At 48.8% G+C, this 16,070-nt stretch overlaps 1 protein-coding gene across 3 annotated transcripts in view; it reads left to right on the forward strand.

Moving 5' to 3' along the window:
• The window catches only part of LOC132383649 (membrane-anchored junction protein), a 91,389-nt gene that overhangs the window by 4,947 nt on the left and 70,372 nt on the right, over positions 1-16,070 (forward strand). The window contains exons 1-2 of one of the 3 annotated variants that reach the window (XM_059954845.1): positions 4,406-4,545; positions 6,035-6,145. In XM_059954845.1, the coding sequence (XP_059810828.1) occupies positions 6,045-6,145 (101 nt within the window). In that variant the 5' untranslated portion in view covers positions 4,406-4,545; positions 6,035-6,044. Of the gene's footprint in view, positions 1-4,405; positions 4,639-6,034; positions 6,146-16,070 lie in introns of those variants that run through there. The other 2 variants (XM_059954843.1, XM_059954844.1) reach the window with 2 other exon arrangements.

Raw genomic sequence — 16,070 nt, forward strand, 5'->3', positions numbered from 1 at the left:
TGTTCCTGAACCTGGTGGTATGGGACCTGAGGCTCCTGTACCTCCTTCCCGATGGAATCAGTTCAGAGTTGAGGTTATCCCCTCTGGTTCAGGAGCCTGATGGATGAGGGGTAATAACTGTTCCTGAACCTGGTGGTGTGGGACCTGAGGCTCCTGTACCTCCTTCCCGATGGAATCAGTTCAGAGTTGAGGTTATCCTCATTGGTTCAGGAGCCTGATAGTTGAGGGGTAATAACTGTTCCTGAACCTGGTGATGTGGGACCTGAGGCTCCTGTACCTCCTTCCCAATGGAATCAGTTCAGAGTTGAGGTTATCCTCACTGGTTCAGGAGCCTGATGGTTGAGGGGTAATAACTGTTCCTGAACCCGGTGGTGTGGGACCTGAGGCTCCTGTGCCTCCTTCCCGATGGAATCCGTTCAGAGTTGAGGTTATCCTCACTGGTTCAGGAGCCTGATGGTTGAGGGGTAATAACTGTTCCTGAACCTGGTGATGTGGGACCTGAGGCTCCTGTACCTCCTTCCCGATGGAGGAGAGTTGCCTGAGGACCTCAGCAGGTCAGGTATCATCCTTGGAGGGGAGTTAAACAGTCATCATTTTGGGCTGAGACCATTCATCAGGTCTTTGGGGAACAGGAGGCCTGTGATTCTTTCACCAGGAAGCATGAAGCTCTCTTACTTAACTTACGTGAGAAGAAACGAGGGCTCTTTCTGTCCATAGGCCATTCTCCCGTGATCCTTTCATACCCGTGAGAAGAAACAAGGGCTCTTCTGTCCATAGGCCATTCTCCCGTGATCCTATCATACTGCGTAAGACCGTCGAAGCAGAGTGAGGCCATTCAGCCCATCAAGTCTGCTACCCCATTCCACCATGGCTGACTTATTGTCCCTCTCAACCCCATTCTCCTGCCTTCTGCCCATAACATTCAATGCCCTGACTAATCAACCTCCACTTTAACTGTACCGAATGGCTTGGCCAACATTTCCATCTGTGACAATGAGTTCCCCAGACTCACCATCCCATGGTTCAAGAAATCCCTCTTCATCTCCGTTCAAAAGGGATGTCCTTCCATTCTGAGACTTCGTCCTTTGCTCCTGGAATCCCCCACTTTTGGAAACCTCCTCCCCGAGTTCCCTTTCGATATTTGATTGGTTTCAATGAGACCCCCCCCCCCCCCCCCCGAACTCCAACGAGTGCCGGTCCAGAGCCATCGAACGCTCCTCTTATGTTAAGCCTTTGACTTGCAGGATCCTCTGGACCCTCTCCAGTCCCCGCCCATCTTTCCTTGGATAAGAGGCCCAGATTGCTCAGAGTTAATATAGTGCCCTGATGCCCTGCAAATACACTCCGTGGCCACTTTATTAGGTACGCCTGCTCGTCAATGCAAATGTCTCATCAGCCAATCACGCGTTAGCAACTCAGGGCATAAAAGCACGCAGACACGGTCAGGAGGTTCAGCTGTTGTTCAGACCAAACATCAGAACGGGATCTGAGTGACTTTGACGGTGGAATGATGCCAGACGGGCTGGTCTCAGAAATTGCTGATTGGGGATTTTCTGGAGTTTACTGAGAATGGTGTGAAAAATAACAGTCACCCACGTCATACAGCATGGCACATAATGATGAAGACAACAATGACCATTGAACCATGGAAACACAGAACATCACAGCACAGAAACAGGCCTTTCGGCCCTTCTCGGCTGTGCCGAACCATCTCTCTGCCTAGTCCCACTGACCTGCACCTGGACCATATCCCTCCATACACCTCTCATCCGTGTACCTGTCCAAGTTTTTCTTAAATGTCAAAGTGAGCCCGCATTTACCACTTCATCTGGCAGCTCATTCCACACTCCCACCAGTCTCTGTGTGAAGAAGCCACCCCCCCAGTGTTCCCTTTAAACATTTCCCCCTTCACCCTTAACCCATGGCCTCTGGGTTTTTTTCTCCCCTGGCCTCAGTGGAAAAAGCCTGCTTGCATTCACTCCATCTATACCCATCATAATTTTATACACCTCTATCAAATCTCCCAATCCACAACATACATCGTCCTGTATGATGATGAATACAGGACTGAAGATGTTGTATCTGAATGCGTGCGGTGTATGGAATAAGGTAGCTGATCTTGCATCTCAGTTCGAGATTGGCAGGTGTGATGTTGCGGGCATCATTGAAAGAAGGTCATAGTTGGAGCTTAAATCTAAGGGTACGTCTTGTATCGAAAGCTTAGGCAAAGGGGGTGGCCTGACCATTGGTAAAAAATCAAATCACATCCTTAGAAAGAGGTGACAGAGTGTCAGAGGACACAGACTCATTACAGGTAGAGCTGAGGAACTGCAAGGGTAACTGTTGGGAGTTTTATACAGGCGTCCAGGATGTGGGCAACAAATTACAATGGGAGATGGAAAAGGCATGTAAAAAGGGCAATGTTGCATTGGTCATGGGGGATTTCAATATTCAGATAGATTGGGAAAGTCAGGCTGGTGTTGCATCTCAAACGGGGGAATTTGTAGAACGGATATTTAGAGCAGCTCACAGGGGAATCAACTATGCTGGATCGGGTGTTGTGTGTTGACCCAGATTTGACCAGGGAGCTTAAGTTAATGGAACCCTTAGGAGGCAGTGATCACAATATGACAGAATTTACACTGTAATTTGAGAAGGAGAAGCATCAGTATTACAGTGGAGTAAAGTGAGTTAGAGAGGCTGGCCAAAGTTGATTGGATGGGGACACCAGCAGGGATGACAGCAGAACAACAATGACTGGGGTTTCTGGGGGCAATTCAGAAGCTGCGGATAGATACATTCCATAGAAGAAGTATTCTGAGGGCAGGATGACACAACTGCCACTGACAAGAGAGGTCAAAGCCAACGTAAAAGCCAAAGAGAGGGCTTAGAATACACCAAAAATAAGCCGGAAGATGGGGAAACGTTTAAAAACCAACAGAAGGCAGCTAAAAATTCAAAAGGATGGAATACAACAGTAAGCAAGCTGGCCTCAAAGAGGGTCCTGAAAGATAGAGAGGTGAGGTAGATACCGGACGGCTGGGAAATGATGCTGGAGAGGTAGTAATGGGAGACGAGGAACTGGCAAATGAATCGAACAAGTATTTTGCATCGGCCTTCGCTGTGGAAGCCACTCCCGGTATGCTGGAAGTTCAAATGTGTCGGGGGGTCGGGGTGAGGAGAAGGTGCTTGGGAAACTGACTGGTCTGAAGTCAATAGACAATAGATACAGAAGTAGACCATTCGGCCCCTCGAGTCTGCACCGCCATTCTGAGATCATGGCTGATCATTCACTATCAATACCCAGTCCCTGCCTTGTCCCCATATCCCTTGATTCCCCTATCCATCAGATATCTATCCAGCTACTTCTTGAAAGCATCCAGAGAATTGACCACCACCGTCTTCCGAGGCAGTGCATTCCACACCTCCACAACTCTGGGAGAAGAAGTTTTTCCTCAACTCTGTTTTAGATAACTGACCTCTTATTCTCAATCCATGCCCTCTGGTACTGGACTCTCCCAACATATGGAACATATTTCCTGCCTCAATCCTATCAAATCCTTTAATTATCTTAAACGTTTCAATCAGATCCCCTCTCAATCTCCTCAATTCCAGTGCGTACAAGCCCAATCTCTCCAATCTCTCTGTGTAAGACAGCCCTGCCATCGCAGGAATCAACCTAGTGAATCTACGCTGCACTTCCTCAATTGCCAGAATGTCCTTCCTTAAACCTGGAGCAGATGGAGTGCATCCCATTGTTCTGAAGGAGGGGGCCGAAGAGATTGTGGAGGCATTGGTCATGATCTTTCAAGATTTCTGGAATGGCTCTGGAGAACTGGAAAATCACAAATGTGCCTCCACTCCTTAAAAAGGAGGGAGGCAGTTATAGCCTGACTTAGTAGTTGGGAAGATGTTGTTGGTCTGTTGGAATTCTCTGAAGAAATGACAGTGGATGTTGTTCAGGGAAATGGATCAGCCATGATGGAAAAGTCGAGAAGACTCAATGAGCCAAATGGCCTAATTTGCCCCCATGTCTGATTGCCCTCCGAGAGGCGGCCGTGCTTGGGGAAGGGGGAGGTCGGGGGCGGGGCTGAGCGCTCCTGATTGACGGCAGGGGGCGGAGCCGGTTCGGGGCGAGGGGCGGGGCTCAGGGCTGACGCGCCGCCGCCGTGGACATGACTGACAGCAGGGGGCGGGGCTCAGGGCTGACGCGCCGCCGCCGTGGACATGACTGACAGCAGGGGGCGGGGCTCAGGGCTGACGCGCCGCCGCCGTGGACATGACTGACAGCAGGGGGCGGGGCTCAGGGCTGACGCGCCGCCGCCGTGGACATGACTGACAGCAGGGGGCGGGGCTCAGGGCTGACGTGCCGCCGCCGTGGACATGACTGACAACAGGGGGCGGAGCCAACGCGCGGAGTCGGCGGGAAAGTTTAAATGGCGGCGCTTGCGCGGGTTTGAAGTGAACGCCCGTCTCGTCTTTCCTGCCCTGCCGCCCTCAGTCGGCCGGGGCCAGACGCCAGACGCCAGACGCCAGACGCCAGCTGTGAGTCCGGGCGCCCTGAGGACCTGGTCTGATGTGGACACGTTAAAACTGGCCCCCGGGGGTGGGCACTGGCATGGGTATAAAGCCCCTGGGGTAAGGGTGGGCACAGGATTGGGTATAAAGCCTCTGGGGTAAGGGTGGGCACTGGCATGGGTATAAAGCCCCTGGGGTAAGGGTGGGCACTGGGATGTGGTATAAAGCCTCTGGGGTAAGGGTGGGCACTGGGATGGGTATAAAGCCTCTGGGGTAAGGGTGGGCACTAGGATGTGGTATAAAGCCCCTGGGGTAAGGGTGGGCACTGGGATGGGTATAAAGCCCCTGGGGTAAGGGTGGGCACTGGGATGGGTATAAAGCCTCTGGGGTAAGGGTGGGCACTGGGATGGGTATAAAGCCGCTGGGGTAAGGGTGGGCACTGGGATGGGTATAAAGCCCCTGGGGTAAGGGTGGGCACTGGGATGGGTATAAAGCCCCTGAGGTAAGGGTGGGCACTGGGATGGGTATAAAGCCCCTGGGGTAAGGGTGGGCACTGGGATGGGTATCAAGCCTCTGGGGTAAGGGTGGGCACTGAGATGGGTATAAATCCCCTGGGGTAAGGGTGGGCACTGGGATGGGTATAAAGCCTCTTGGGTAAGGGTGGGCACTGGCATGGGTATAAAGCCCCTGGGGTAAGGGTGAGCACTGGCATGGGTATAAAGCCTCTGGGGGTAAGGGTGGGCACTGGGATGGGCTTAAAGCCTCTGGGGTAAGGGTGGGCACTGGGATGGGTATGAATCCCCTGGGGTAAGGGTGGGCACTGGGATGGGTATAAAGCCTCTGAGGTAAGGATGGACACTGGGATGGGTATAAGGCTCCCTGGGGTAGTGCTGGGATTCGGGATGGGTATTTAGACTCCCTGGGGTAAGGATGGGGATAAAGTCCCCCTGGGGTAACACTGGGTTTTGGAATGGGTATTTAGACCCCCTGGGGTAAGGATGAACACTGTGGTGAGTAAGGCTGGGCTTTGGGATGTGGTAAAAATGCACATGGAGTGAGGTTTGGCACTGGGGTGAGATATAAGGAGTGCTACAGTCAGGCTAGGTGGATAAGGCCCTCTGAGGCAAGGTTCGGCACTGGGATGGGGTAAGAGGCCCCCTGGAGTAAGGTTGGGCACTGGGATGGGGTAAGAGTCCCCCTGGGGTAAGGCTGGGCACTTAGATCGTGTGTGTCTCCCTCGGGTTACTTTGGGCACTGGGAAGGGGTGTGTGGCTGGGTCATGGTATGGGGCAGGCTGGGCACATGTGGCAGTGTGTAAGGGCTGGGTTCTGCCCGGGCTGGTTTCTTCACATTTAACTGGAATTCAGGTTGTTGGTTTGGGGCCTTGACCTTAGATGCACAGATTTGGGATGGTCTCAGGTGGAGGTGGGCACCATGGACTTTGAGATATGATTGGGCATAGAGAGCCCGAGAAGAATTTAGGGAATGCTAATGTCTCTTTCCTGTCTCCTTGTAGTAACGGCATAATGGGCTTGAAAGCCTTCATGTACCCTCTGCCAGAGACACGGTTGATCCATGCGGGGAGGACCGTTTACAAACTCAAAATGCGTTACAGTCACCACATCAGGTAAGCTCGCTGAAAAACACTGGCCCAAACCATCGAATGGGTGTTCAATTCTTTTGGCTTTCAAGGTGCGTTCTAAATTGAAGTTGAAAACATAAAAATGAGAAAGTCTGCATTTGCTGGAAAGCAACTAGGTAGCCTCCAACCAGATTTCATGAGTATTAATTTTTCCTTCGGGCAAAAAAAAAACACTACCCTTACCCTCCCCTCTTCTTCTATTCCCCACATTGCTCTCTTAATTCTTCTCACCTGCCTATCACCTCTCTGGGCCCTCTCCTCCTTTCATGTTCCACTCTCCTCTCCTATCTGATTCCTTCCTCTCCATCCCTTCACCTTTCCCATCCGCCTGGCTTCACCCATCACCTTCTAGCTACCCACCTTCCCCTCCCCCCAACTTATTCTAGGGCCTTCTCCTTCCTTTCCAGTCCTCAAGAAGGGTCTCAGCTCAAAAAGTCAATTCTTTATTCATTTCCATTGATGCTGAGTTCCGCCAGCATCTTGTGTGTGTTGTTTTGCAGTTGAAGTTGAGTTTAATGTCATATGCACAGGTGCAATGAAAAACTTACTTGTAGCAGCAACACAGGCACATATCAGCTCCTGCCTGAGAGACAACTTGCGTCCGCTCCAATTTGCCCACCAGAGCATCAGATCCACAGCAGATGCCACCTCATTGGCTCTTGACTCAACCCTGGGACATCAGGGCAGCAAAGATGCGTACGTCAGGATACTCTGCTGCGCCTCGGATCTGTGCTGGGACTATTGTTTGTTGTCTATATCAGTGATCTAGATGATAATGTGGTAAATTAGGTCAGCAAGTTTGCTGAGGACACTAAGATTGAAGGCGTTGTGGACAGCGAGGAAGGCTTTCAAAGCTTGCAGAGGGATCTGGACCAACTGGAAAAATGGGCCAGAAAATGGCAGATAGGATTTAATGCAGACAAGTGTGAGGTGTTGCATTTTGGAAGGACAGATCAAGGTAGGACATACACAGTAAATGATAGGGCACTGAGGAGTGTGGAGGAACAAAGGGAGTTCAGATAGATAATTCCCTGAAAGTGGCGTCACAGGTAGACAGAGTTGTAAAGAAGGCTTTTGGCATCCTGGCATTCATAAATCAAAGTATTGAGTATAGGAGTTGGGATGTTATGGTGAGGTTGTATAAGACATCAGTGAGGCCATATTTGGAGTATTGTGTGCAGTTCTGGTCACCGAATTGCAGGAAGAATATCAGTAAGATTGAAAGAGTGCAGAGAAGATTTACTAAGATGTTGCCAGGTCTTCAGGAGTTGAGTTACAGGGAAAGATTGAACAGGTTAGGACTTTATTCCTTGGAGCGTAGAAGAATGAGGGAGGATTTGATAGAGGTTTACAAAATGATGAGGGGTATAGACAGAGTAAATGCGAGTAGGCTCCTTCCACTTAGATTAGGAGAGATAAATGTGAGAGGACAATGGCTTTAGGGTGAAAGGGGAAAGGTTTAGGGGGAACATGAGGAGGAACTTCTTCACTCAGAGAGTGGTGGGAGTGTGGAACGAGCTGCCATCTGACGTGGTAAGTGCGGGCTCACTGTTAAGTTTTAAGAATAAATTGGATAGATACATGGACGGGAGAGGTCTGGAGGGTGGGTGCAGGTCAATAGGACTAGCGGAATAAAGTTTCAACAGACAAAGGGCCAAATGGCCTGTTTTCTGTACTGTAGTGTTCTATGGTTCTACAAGAAACATTAATGATCAGCATAAATTATGCGTGGAAAAACACGAATTAGAAGAAAAGAGAGCCTTTTGTGATACAAAATGGTCATTGTGCCACTGTGCCTCTTCTTGTTACTGCCGTTGTGCTGATGGTACTCACTCAACAATTGAGAACGTTTCCCTGCCTGTGCCATCAGATTATTGTGTTGCCCATGAACATTACCTCTTTACTCCAGCATGACTTTTTGTACTTTATATTAATTGTATTTCTTATGTACTACTGCCCCAAAACAACACATTTCACATTATGCTCAGTAGTTAGCGCAACATGATTACAACTCGGGGCGTTGGAGTTTGGAATTCAATTCCGGTGTCGTCTGTAAGGAATCAGGAATAAAATCAGGTTTAATAACACCAGCATATGATATGATATTTGTTAACTTTACAGCAGCAGTACTATGATGTTAGAGAAAAAAACTGAATGACGGTAAATAATATACATAGACACAGATACACACACAATAGTTAAAAAAATAGTGAGGTAGTGTCATGGGTTCAATGTCCATTCTGAAATCTGATGGCAGAGGCTAAGGAGCTGTTGCTGAATTGTTGAGCGTGTGCCTTCAAGTTCCTGTACCTCCTCCCCGAAGGTAACAATGGGAAGAGGGCATGGCTTGGGTGGTGGGGGTCCTTAATGATGGACGCCGCCTTTTTGATGGCGCCGACTATGTTTAGGACTCTCTGCAGCTTACTTTGATCCTGTGCAGTAGTAACCCCATACCAGAGAGTGATGTGGCCAGTTAGTATGCACTCCACGGTACAAGTCTAGAAGTTCGCAAGTGTTTTAGGTGACATATCAAATCTCCTCAAACTAATGAAGTATAACCGCTGACTTGCCTTCTTTATAGCTACATCGATATGTTTGGTCTGGGTTAGGTCCTCAGAGATACTGACACCAGAAACTTGAAATTGCTCACTCTCTCTACTGCTGATCCCTCGATGAGGATGTGTGGATACTGACACCAGAAACTTGAAATTGCTCACTCTCTCTACTGCTGATCCCTCGATGAGGATGTGTGGATACTGACACCAGAAACTTGAAATTGCTCACTCTCTCTACTGCTGATCCCTCGATGAGGATGTGTGCATGTCCCCTCATCTTCCCCTTTCTGAAGTCCACAATCAGTTCTTTGGTCTTCCTGATGTTGAGTGGCAGGTTGTTGCTGCAACGCCACTCAACTAACTGATATATCTGGCTCCTGTATGCCCTCTGGTCACCACCTGAGATTCTGCCAACACTGGTTGTATCATCAGCAAATTTATAGATGGCATTTGAGCTGTGCCTGGCCACACAGTCTGCACATCCTCCCTGCGGAATGTGTGGGTTTTCTCCGGGCGTTCCAGTTTCCTTTCACGGTCCAAAGACATACTGGTTAGTAGGTTAATTGGTCATCGTAAATTCCCCCCCCCCCCCCCCCCCCCCGATTAGGCTCAGAATTAATTTGGTGGGTTGCTGGGTGGCGTGGCTCAAGAGCCAGAAGGGTCTATTCCATGAAATAAAAATAAATAACTATAAGTCAATAGAATTACTCTGATTCTGATCCTGAGGCAGCAATGAGATCAGCAGGCCGGTTCAGCAATGACTGAGTTACTGAAAGAGCAGAGAAAAATGGAAGTGACAGCAATCTGAAAGCAAAATGCAGAAACTCTGAAAATACTGGAAGCACTCAGCAGGTTAGACAGCAACTGTGAGGATGGAAATAGATGAATGCTTCAAGTCATTGGTTCCTTTTATCAATGGATGAGCCATGGCAACCTCAATTGGGTAATCTCTCCAGAAAAGAAATGGTAGAAATTCAATGCACAAAATCAGTCTCAGTGTGGTTTTCGTGCTCGAATAACAGGAATTACCCAACCCTATCTGGCCGTGATGTTGTCATCATACACGGCTAATAATGAGAAAAGCATTGTCAGATCGAATGGAAAAGTGAAAACCATTTCTCTCACGAGGAAATCTGCAGATGCTGGAAATTCAAACAACAACACACACAAAGTGCTGGTAGAACATTTGGCCTGCTGTGTTCTACCAGCATTTTGTGTGTGTTGTTGTTAGCATTTCTCTCTCTAGTTTTAGCTTCATTTTATATTTTTATTATACACTCAACGGAAACTTAACTATGTACACCAGCTCGTTAATGTAACTATCCACTCATATGGCAGCTACAATGCATCAGAGCACGCAGACACGGTCAGGAGGTTCAGTTGTTGTTCAGACCAAACATCAGAATGGGGAAGAAATGGGATCCAAGTGACTTTGACCCTGGAATGATGGCTGGTGCCGGACGGGGTGGGATCTTCACTCACAACAGAATCTAGAGTTTAGAGACAATGGTTTGAAAAGGTGAAGAAAACACCTGGTGACTGAATATGTGTTAATGAGAGAGAGGTCAGAGGAGAATGTTCAGACTGTTTCAATCTGACAGGAAGGCAACAGGAACAAGTAGCCCCTCGGTACAACAGTGGAGTGCAGAACAGACGACACATCGAACCTTGAAGTGGACGGGAGACAGCAGCAGAAGGCCACAAACAGACACTCAGTGGCCACTTTATTAGGTACAGCAGGTAGTGAATAAAGTGAGCACTGCGTGTACTTCCTTGTGGGTGGACAGTAGTTCTCAGAAGGTAATGGCAGGCTGTAGAGATGGAAGAAAGGCACAGGAGCGGGTTGTGGAGCAGGGACAGAGTTGTGGGGCTGTGTAGGGCAAACGTCCTTCCAATTCCATACGGGGAGGGCAGTGGTTCTGGAAAAGCAGCCAGAGGATTAAGAGGACAAGCCCGTGTGGCCCAGCGAATCTCAATCCTACCTGAGAAGAAGGCTTGCCAGTGGCTATGCTCCATGTAGCATTTGAAGAGACTTGCTGTGACATCAAAGACTTTGCAAGTTCTTACAGACGTACTGTGGATTCTGACTGCTCGCTGTGGAGGCTCCAATGCACAGGACAGAAAAAAAAGAAGCTGTACACCTGGTCAGGACTCTCCAAGGGACCAGCTCCTGACCCAGAAGCTGTACTACCTGGTCAGGACTCTCCAAGAGACCAGCTCCTGACCCAGAAGCTGTACTACCTGGTCAGGACTCTCCAAGACACCAGCTCCTGACCCAGAAGCTGTACACCTGGTCAGGACTCTCCAGGTGACCAGCTCCTGACCCAGAAGCTGTACTACCTGGTCAGGACTCTCCAAGGGACCAGCTCCTGACCCAGAAGCTGTACTACCTGGTCAGGACTCTCCAAGACACCAGCTCCTGACCCAGAAGCTGTACTACCTGGTCAGGACTCTCCAAGTGACCAGCTCCTGACCCAGAAGCTGTACTACCTGGTCAGGACTCTCCAAGAGACCAGCTCCTGACCCAGAAGCTGTACTACCTGGTCAGGACTCTCCAAGACACCAGCTCCTGACCCAGAAGCTGTACTACCTGGTCAGGACTCTCCAGGACACCAGCTCCTGACCCAGAAGCTGTACTACCTGGTCAGGACTCTCCAAGGGACCAGCTCCTGACCCAGAAGCTGTACTACCTGGTCAGGACTCTCCAGGTGACCAGCTCCTGACCCAGAAGCTGTACTACCTGGTCAGGACTCTCCAAGACACCAGCTCCTGACCCAGAAGCTGTACTACCTGGTCAGGACTCTCCAAGACACCAGCTCCTGACCCAGAAGCTGTACTACCTGGTCAGGACTCTCCAGGACACCAGCTCCTGACCCAGAAGCTGTACTACCTGGTCAGGACTCTCCAAGGGACCAGCTCCTGACCCAGAAGCTGTACTACCTGGTCAGAATTCTCCAAGGGACCAGCTCCTGACCCAGAAGCTGTACTACCTGGTCAGGACTCTCCAAGGGACCAGCTCCTGACCCAGAAGCTGTACTACCTGGTCAGGACTCTCCAGGTGACCAGCTCCTGACCCAGAAGCTGTACTACCTGGTCAGGACTCTCCAAGAGACCAGCTCCTGACCCAGAAGCTGTACTACCTGGTCAGGACTCTCCAAGAGACCAGCTCCTGACCCAGAAGCTGTACTACCTGGTCAGGACTCTCCAAGAGACCAGCTCCTGACCCAGAAGCTGTACTACCTGGTCAGGACTCTCCAAGTGACCAGCTCCTGACCCAGAAGCTGTACTACCTGGTCAGGACTCTCCAAGTGACCAGCTCCTGACCCAGAAGCTGTACTACCTGGTCAGGACTCTCCAAGTGACCAGCTCCTGACCCAGAAGCTGTACTACCTGGTCAGGACTCTCCAAGGGACCAGCTCCTGACCCAGAAGCTGTACTACCTGGTCAGGACTCTCCAGGTGACCAGCTCCTGACCCAGAAGCTGTACTACCTGGTCAGGACTCTCCAAGGGACCAGCTCCTGACCCAGAAGCTGTACTACCTGGTCAGGACTCTCCAGGTGACCAGCTCCTGACCCAGAAGCTGTACTACCTGGTCAGGACTCTCCAAGGGACCAGCTCCTGATCCAGAAGCTGTACACCTGGTCAGGACTCTCCAAGGGACCAGCTCCTGATCCAGAAGCTGTACACCTGGTCAGGACTCTCCAAGACACCAGCTCCTGACCCAGAAGCTGTACTACCTGGTCAGGACTCTCACAAGGGCAAACCTCACAGCATCCATGATGTCATGTCCAGTGAGAATCACGAAGAGTCAATTTGCCTTACTGCAGCACTGTCTGTATACTAACAAACCCTCAAGAGCCAAAGATATTGGTCACCAAGATTTGGAAAGGGAGCCAGAGAAGTAAGTCATCTAGCTGATTGGCCCTTCTCAGAACAGATCTTCAACTACAACACCCTCTTCCAGAACTCCCTGCACAATTTTATTTAGAGCCACCTTTTTTAATGTCATGGACCAATACCATTAAGTAAGGGGTCCGTGAACACCTGGTTCAGATACAGCATGGTAAGAAGACCTTCTGGCCCCATGAGCACATATCAGCTAATTACACCCATGTGTCCGATTCACCTACTTATCTGTAGGTCTTTGCAAATGGTGAGAGTGTGCAATGTATTTACAGATAGTGGCATAGTGGTGGGTATTGAACTTGTGTCGGTGCTCTAATACGCTACTATGCTCTGTACTCTTTTGATTTATTTCATGTCCAAAGTAGACACAATACCTAGTCTCTACAGCCTCCAAATATTCATCTTCAAGTAAATACATTTCTCCTTATCTCAGTTCTGAGCAGCCGGCCCGAGATTTCCGAGGCTGTGGAACTGGGATGCATGAGTCTTGTACACAGTACTGTATTTGTCAATGTGGAGCGGAGAGCGAGTTTGTAATTCTGATGGGAGCAAAGGATGTTGGGAATGGCGAGGGTGGAGCGCCGTGGGAGGGGTGTGGGACAGGGGACAGAGAAGGAGTGTCAGGGGTGAGTGGTTGGTGAGAGTTCAGACACACTCAGCCCAGAGGCACCAGGCAAGGTTATTTGATGCCAAACAATTGGTTTATTGATCAATACAGAATGTCTCTCAGGTCACTACCAGATACAGGAACAGTTATTACCCCTCAACCATCAGGCTCCTGAACCAGTGAGGATAACCTCAACTCTGTACTGATTCCATCGGGAAGGAGGTACAGGAGCCTCAGGACCCACACCACCAGGTTCAGGAACAGTTATTACCCCTCAACCATCAGGCTCCTGAACCAGTGAGGATAACGTCAACTCTGAACTGATTCCATCGGGAAGGAGGTACAGGAGCCTCAGGTCCCACACCACCAGGTTCAGGAACAGTTATTACCCCTCAACCATCAGGCTCCTGAACCAGTGAGGATAACCTCAACTCTGAACTGATTCCATCGGGAAGGAGGTACAGGAGCCTCAGGACCCACACCACCAGGTTCAGGAACAGTTATTACCCCTCAACCATCAGGCTCCTGAATCAGTGAGGATAACCTCAACTCTGAACTGATTCCATCGGGAAGGAGGTTCAGGAGCCTCAGGACCCACACCACCAGGTTCAGTAACAGTTATTACCCCTCAACCATCAGGCTCCTGAACCAGTGAGGATAACCTCAACTCTGAACTGATTCCATCGGGAAGGAGGTACAGGAGCCTCAGGTCCCACACCACCAGGTTCAGGAACAGTTATTACCCCTCAACCATCAGGCTCCTGAACCAGTGAGGATAACCTCAACTCTGAACTGATTCCATCGGGAAGGAGGTACAGGAGCCTCAGGTCCCACACCAGCAGGTTCAGGAAGAGTTATTACCCCTCAACATCAGGCTCCTGAACCAGTGAGGATAACTTCACTCACCTCAATACTGAACTGATTTCACAACCTACAGACTGACTTTCAAGGACTCTGCAACTCGTGTTCTCGGTATTACTTATTTACTTTCTTATTTTTGCGCAGTTTGTCTTCTTTTGCACATCGATTTTTTTGTCAGTCTTTGTTTATGTATAGTTTTTCATAAGTTCCATTTTATTTGCTTTTCTGAATAACATTAAAAAAAAAACAAATCTCAGGGTGACATATACAGTAGTGTGCAAAAGACTCAGGCACACATACAGTTCAAGAGCCTAAGACGTTTACACAGGACTGTATTTGTCAACGTGGAGCGGACAGTGAGTTTGTAAATCCCATGGGAGGGGAGTGGGACAAGTGGCAGAGATGAGTGCCAGGGTAATGGGGGAGGGTGGTGTGGGTATAGACACACGCAGCCCTGAGACAGCAGGCAAGGTCATTTGATTCAAAACAATCGGTTTATTGATCATTACAGAATGTCTCTCTGGTGCTTCCCGCTCCCTCCCCTCTCCCTTCCCCTTTTCCCAACCATGATTCCCTTCTCCCTGCCCCCTTCCCACTCTCAGTCCACAATAGAGACCCAGATCAGAATCAGGTTTATCATCACTCACACGTGTCAGGGAATTTGTTTTTTTCCTGCAGCAGTACAGTGCAAAACGTAAAATTACTACAGTCCTGTGCTAAAGTCTTAGATAATCTAGCCATATATACAGTGCCTTGAAAGTTTTCATGTTCTCTTGTTTTACAACATTGAATCACAATGGACTTAATTGGGCTTTTTTGACACCAATCAACAGAAAAGTGAAAATAAATTTCTACAAATTGATCTAAATTTATCACAATTATTAAATACATAATGATTGCATAATTACTCAACCCCTTCAACTCAGTACTTAGTAGATGTTCCTTTTGCAGCAATTATAGCCTTGAGTCTGTGTGAATAGGTTTCCATTGGCTTTGCACATCTGGACACTGCAATTTCCCCCCATTCTTCACAAAACTGCTCAAGCTCTGTCAGTTTGCATGGGGATTGTGAGTGAACATCCCTTTTCAAGTCCAGCCACAAATTCTCAATTAGATTGAGATCTGGACTCTGACTTGGCCACTCCAGGACATTAACTTTGTTGTTTTTAAGCCATTCTGTGTAGATTTGCTTGCTGAAAATCAAATCTTCTCCTAAGTCACAGTTTTCATTTAGTCTGATGGCCAAAAAGCTCAATTTTGGTTTCATCAATCCAAAGAACCCTCTTCCAGCTGATTTCTGGCAAACTCCAGCCGAGATTTCACATGAGTATTTTCCAACAGTGGCTTTCTCTGTGCCACTCTCCCATAAAGCTGTGACTGGTGAATCACAGTGAATCAACAATTGTTGTATGCGCAGTCTCTCCCATCTCAGCCACTGAGGCTTATAACTCCTCCAGTGTTGTCATAGGTCTCTTGGTGGCCTCCCTCACTAGACCCTTTACTGTACGGTCACTCGGTTTTTGAGGATGGCCTGCTCCAGGCAGATATACAACTGTGACATATTCTTTCCATTTCTTAATGATTACCTGTACTCCAAGGGATATTCAGTGACTTGGAAATTTTCTTGTATCCATCTCTGATCTGTGCTTTTCAACAACCTTTTCGTGGGTTTGCTTGGAGAGTTCCTTTGCCTCTGTGGTGTAGTTTTTGTCAGGATACTGACACACCAGCAGTTGGACCTTCCAGATCCCAGTGTATTCTTACTACAATCAATTGAAGGTCCTTGTCTGAACACAGTGATCTCTATTTAATTGATTATGTCCTCTAAGACCAGTTGGCTGAGCAAGTGATGATTTGGTGTGTCATATTAAAGGGGCTGAATACTTAAGCAATTGATTATTTTGTATTTTATATTTGTAATTAATTTAGATCGCTTTGCAGAGATCTTTTTTCACTTTGACACAAGTCTTTTTCTGTGGG

Source organism: Hypanus sabinus, chromosome 31 (assembly GCF_030144855.1).
Source record: "Hypanus sabinus isolate sHypSab1 chromosome 31, sHypSab1.hap1, whole genome shotgun sequence".
Lineage (NCBI taxonomy): Eukaryota > Metazoa > Chordata > Chondrichthyes > Myliobatiformes > Dasyatidae > Hypanus > Hypanus sabinus.